Genomic DNA, 6,000 nt, shown 5'->3' on the forward strand with positions numbered 1-6,000 from the left:
TAGAACAAATCAATCTATAATTCCCAAGAAATTGTGTCATTGAAATTTTTGTTGTTGAGAATTTAAACATTTTTTTTGGTAAAATACAAGAATGAAAAGAACCAGAGGAATCAATAGGAGATCTTCCATCAGAGATGGAAGATTTCAAAAAGACATATTAAATAGATTAGATTGCTACTGAATTCATACACACACACAGCTGATGTATGAATTAATTTAGCTTCATTTCTTTTGGTATTTTTCATTTGTATGTGTGTTTTATAGGTTTCCACATATGTCAATGCGGAGAAGTTGGCACCCAGAAAGAAAACTGTGGAGATCTGGAAGATAGCAGTTGCCATTGTGGGGGGTCTGTTGTTACTGCTGATAATAATCATCGTCCTTTGGGTGGTAAGTAAGCGTGGAGCTGGCGCAATAACTGTAAATATACCGTATAAACAGAAATTTTAGCGAGGATTTAAGTTTGGCATTGTTAGTGATGATGTTTAGGTTGCTAAAATTGAATATCACCAACAATCTATTCCATTTCGGAGATAACGGCCATCTTTCTTGGGATTATGAAGTTGATAAAATAAGCTCTTGCTAAATATCTATAACATGTACCCATGATTCATGGACGAATCGTTAAATTTGTGTCTCGCTAAAAATACCACTTATACAATATGTCCAATTGATTTGATCAATTTCTTAAGTCCTTTGTGGTAAAAAAAAAATTTCTTAACAAAAACGTAATACATTCTCCCTTTTTTTGAGTTCTGTCAAAGGAAAAAGTTTAAATCATTACCTATATATTTTCAGTGTGGATTTTTCCGAAGAAAGCGACCCAATGGCGAACCATCTTATTCCAAACCGTTAATGAAGAATGGACAACAGCCTAAATCAGACCTCGCTGCCCGGCCTTATGAGTGACAAGAGTTATTTCCAAACGATGAATGTGGAAAATTATAAAATAATGTCCTATCAAGCATTCCATTAAACAGCATGAGTTGAAAGTCAATAATATCAACAGGCACCAATCAGTACATACACTTCTCTCCGTGTCAACCAGGGGATGTGTGAAGAGGGTCAGCATTATTGTGATTATGTTTGCCATGGAAATACCACTGATGGTTTCCATGGAAAGTGACAGTATCATACATTTCTAAAAATATTTAATATATGAAAGAGAATGAGAAGGAATTCTTGTATTATAGATACTTTCCATTGACTCGGAGTGTGCATGTTGATACTTTTTGAGGTTATGTAATAGACAAAAGTTTATGCCACTCGTGTTATTCATGAAGGACAATCTTGGGTGATATTTTTTTGTATGTTAACCATATAAACTATTGTTTATAGTTTTGTACTAAAAAGGAAGTTCTAATAGGTACCCTGTGCATCTCATCAGTATCAAAAGGAAAAATTTCATCAATATCGAAAGAAAATAGTTGGTGGATAAACTCCCATCTGTTTTCTTGGGTCCAACTCCTTGCAGTGCCTATCAATTTTTCTCTTGTCAATTCTGAATTTTTTTATTCTCATCAGTCAACCTTTTATTAGCTAAGGTGAAGATGGGGTGTTAAAAATATACTCAAAAATATCATTTGAAATGGAAAAAGACATTGTTTTAATAATTAGTTTACAATTGTGATACAAATGTACAAGTACAGTTAAACTTTCATATCTTGAACATTAATATCTCGAATATCATGGATATATCGAAGTGAGCTAGAATTCCCAACTACATTTTCTTTATGTATTTTAAGATCAGTATCTCAAACCCTAGGATATCTAACCCTAGGATATCTAGAAGCTCTTTCTCAGCACCACTGAGTTTGAAATAATGGGGTTTGACTGTAATACTTTATTTGATGTAGACAAGCCTGAAGGTATTGGCATGTAAAGAGATAACTGGAGAGTGTCCTTAAAAATTATATGCATTGTATAAAACAAAACTTACCAAAATAACAATGGCTATTTAGTCAGATATTTTCATAGTCCCAAGTGCACTTTTCTCAATGGCATTATACTTTGTCTACTCAGTCATATTTATAGTTAATTATGTATGGTATTTTGGTATTTATATACAGGTAACATGAAAATACGTTTTTATGTTGGTTAAATATAGATTTTGTAACATTTACACACTATGTTCACTTATTGTGGAAGAATTACAAACTTCAGTAAATACGAATTTACTTTTCTCCTGCAAAATGTCTATGTGTTAAATGACAAGAAAAAAAAAAAATAACTGTAAAGTTTAAAATCAGTTCCTAGACATTTTATGATTTCGTGGTACCTTTCTGTCGAATTCTGTAATAGTATATACATGTGTGTTATTAATAGAAAGGGTACCTCTATTCCATTTTTATTTATTGGGAGTTGATTGCGTCTACGGACACTACACTTGTGTATATATTCATTTTGTATAGTATAAACACATTTATATTGCATCTCTCTCTAGTGTTGATAATGGTCTGTAAAATAAACTGAAGGTACTAATATTGTCACTATATAGCTGTTTATCATACAGTCACATACTAGTTGTACGGACTGGTACTAGTCAGTAAAATGTTGATTGTAGTTCATTTTAGAATGAATTTTATGTTAACAGTTAATACACTACTTAACGAAAAAAAGATTAATTTATGTTCTTGCATCATATGAAAGTACTGTGTTGATTAGTTATTTTCTAAGTATAAGTTAGAGTATATTAAGTGAAATCTTAATGGATAAGAAGGGGCGGAGCGAACGTTAGTGAGCGAGCCCCTTCTTATCCAATAAGATTTCACTTAATATACTCTAACTGGCTTAGAATGTAACCTAGTTTTTCATTGGCTGGGAACATTTACAATGTCATAAAATTTATTTTCAAATAGCCAATCACAGTCAGTCACGTGATATCTCTCTGTTGGGAATTCTTAATGAATAAGTGAGCCACTTAATGAACAACTTCTTGAAATCTGATTGGTCGACAAACTAGGTTATATTCTAAATTATGTTGTATCTGCAGTTTGCGTGTTTCATTTATACTAAATTTAGTAATGTTACTAATTTTAGCGATGAGATCAGTAAAATAGGTAACATTCCAATGCAATATCGAGATTGAGGAAAATGACTATGTTATTATGAAAAAACAGAAATCAGGGCAAGAAATTCAAGAATGTTATTTTCTTCATTATACACAGTTATACTCAGAGCAGGACTGAATGTACATGGATTATTAGTTCAGGTTACAATATATTAATTAGCTAATATGGGCTTGAAGAATATTTGGCTGATTTTTTTTCCAAAAATAGTGGTTTGAAAGGTTGGCGTTTTATTTTTTGGAGTATTTTCATTTTTAACAGTTAGATTTACATGATTGAAAATTCAGGCATTTAAAGTTTTTTTTTGGCAAATCATCTTCATCTGCCAGGGAAAGTCCACATTTCCGACCCTCTGGAATGACCAGATGTATGGTACATAATGTTCTGAGACATTTTGCCCATTTTCTGTTCTGTCATGTTGCCATACTGTGTTTATAAGACATAATTGTCTGTGATGTTCTATGCAGTGATTTTTTTTCATTGTGTCTGTGTTTTTTGTATAAGAGATGATTACACAAATGATGTGATTTGATAGTTCCGTCTGTGTAAGAGAGGTGTGTGAGAAATCGTGACAGCGTTTTGCTGCTAACGTTAATGAAGAGAGAAATAAGATATATTCAGAGGTACGTGTGAATTTTTAACTGATCGATGACTGCAATATTTCCTCCCTGGCAACTACAAGTTTGAGCTTTGCTTATGTGCATGCATGAAAGATATTGCAATATGTATTTGAAATGAATGCATGTATAACATAGAGAAAATTTTACACGATGTACATTGCTTTCCATTAGTATTTTGAAGGTTTGAACAAAATAACCATGCTTCCATTTAATGTGAACTGAGATTTGCAGTAAAACAGACTTGTGTTTTGAGAGAGAGAGAGAGAAAGAGAGAGAGAGAAGGTTGAATGAATCTAGCATTTTATTATAGTAATTTATTTGATACTTTGTGTCATTTTTGTTGACAATTATTCACCATATTCGATATTGTGCAATTATATATATTGACATACATGTATTTGTTCAGTAAATATTGTTTCTTAATTGGATGTGTTGTAGTAAATGGTGTACATGGGTGGAAAAGTGGACAGGCAGAAGTCCACATCCCCCCCCCTCTTCCTCCCTCTGAATCTCGTCTTCTTCCTACCCCTTCATTCTTCCTCTACCCCTCCATTCTTCCTCTACCCCTTCATTCTTCCTCTACCCCTCCATTCTTCCTCGAACTAAACCTCCATTCTCCCCCCACTCCTCCAGTCTTCCTCTACCCCCCCCCCCCCCCCCCCCCCAACTCGACCTCCAGTCTTCTCCCCACACCTCCATTCTTCCTCGACTAAATAAAGTAAATTTTAAAGTTTTCAATTTTAAAATATCCTTCCCTTTCCATCCACATCAATTTATTTTCTGATGTAGTATTCCTCCTTAATGTTTTAATTTGAACGAATTCATTATTTCTATAGATCTACATAAAGAAAAGGTCAAGATAACGAACAGTGATCAATCTCATAACTCCTATAAGCAATACAAAATAGAGAGTTGTGCAAACACGGACCCCTGGATAAACCAGAGGTGGGATCAGGCGCCTAGGAGGAGTAAACATCCCCTGTCTACCGGTCACACCCGCTGTGTGCCCCTATCTTGATCAGGTAAACGGAGTTACAGTGTATCCGTAGTCAAAGTTAGTATGCCAAGAACGGTCCAACATGAAATAAGGAGAATATATCTTATTTACCGAAACGGAGGAAAACCAATTGCAGATATATATATAATATATATATATTTAGCGAGAGCTAATTTTAGCGATTTCATAATTCCAGGAAAGGTAACTAATACCTCCGATATGGAATAAATCATTAGCGATATTCAATTTTAGCGACCTCACAATGCCAAATTTGAATCATCCTTGCTAATACGGTGTATTGATTGTATCTTGCTTAACGTCTCGAGAGAGAATTTTTCACTCATATGGAGACGTCACCGAGACTGGTGAAGGGCTTCAAATTTAGGCCTATGCTCCGCGCTTACGGCCACTGAGCAGTGAGGGTTCTTCCTCTAGCCTCCATTCTTTGAAATTGTCCCATTTCAAACGGACTGTGAAAAAGTATTGAGAGTGCCTAATTTTTTCTTAGCAAAATTACGACATAATTATTAAAGTCTGGCTACAAACATACTTTTCAAAATTAATAAAAATGAAAGCTATATATATTTCTGTTCATTGAAGTAAAATGAATACTTTTGTAATTACACCTCTCTCTAGCTCTCTCTCTCTCTCTCTCTCTCTCTCTCTCTCTCTCTCTACACCAGGTTTTCGCTCTGAATTAGACATTATTTAGAAACCGTGGTAAAAAATAAATAAATGCCATGCGGTGAAATCCATTCATTTTACTTGTATGATATGATGTGATATAAGTCCAAACATGAATTTTATCATTTGACCTATGTGAAAGGTTTTGGTCAAGAAGTAATGAAGACTACATAGAACGAATTCAATTCATCGGTTCAAACTTAATTTCCACTACCTTTTATTACTGCCACAAAAAGTGGGGGCGGACCGGCTGGTGAGTCAAACTTTACATGAAAACCCCCACAAACAAACAGGGAAAGAAATAGGCAAGCCCCCTGTTGTAATAATATGGAATCATAAAGTAATGTCAATATTATTAGAATATATTATAATCGCTTGCCAAAGCCTAACGTGTCGGCATCTTGATTAAAATGACTTGAAAGGTTTAAAGAGGATTCATATTTATGCCCCTGAAGTCGAAGAAGATGGGGGGGGGGGGGGGGGGGGGGGGGGGGGGGGCATATTGTGTTTGTCTTGTCTTTCGTTCAGTCATTCCGTACTTCTGTCTGAAATTTAACCTTGCTAATAACTTTTTAACATTAAGTGCTAAGAACTTTGGTATTTCACATGAGTATTCCTTGTGACAAGACCT

The 6,000-nt window shown here is 34.5% G+C and overlaps 1 protein-coding gene across 8 annotated transcripts in view; it reads left to right on the forward strand.

Annotated features, from left to right (window-relative positions):
- The window catches only part of LOC125665724 (integrin alpha-8-like), a 62,098-nt gene extending 57,987 nt beyond the window's left edge, over nt 1–4,111 (forward strand). For all 8 annotated transcript variants that reach the window (XM_048898519.2, XM_048898517.2, XM_048898521.2 and 5 more), the window contains 2 exons: nt 265–390; nt 799–4,111. In XM_048898519.2, coding sequence (XP_048754476.2) covers nt 265–390; nt 799–909 — 237 coding nt within the window. In that variant the 3' untranslated portion in view covers nt 910–4,111. The remainder of the gene's footprint in view (nt 1–264; nt 391–798) is intronic.
- Nucleotides 4,112–6,000: the final 1,889 nt, after the last annotated feature.

The sequence above is a fragment of the Ostrea edulis genome, chromosome 10, assembly GCF_947568905.1.
Source record: "Ostrea edulis chromosome 10, xbOstEdul1.1, whole genome shotgun sequence".
Taxonomy (NCBI): Eukaryota; Metazoa; Mollusca; class Bivalvia; order Ostreida; family Ostreidae; genus Ostrea; species Ostrea edulis.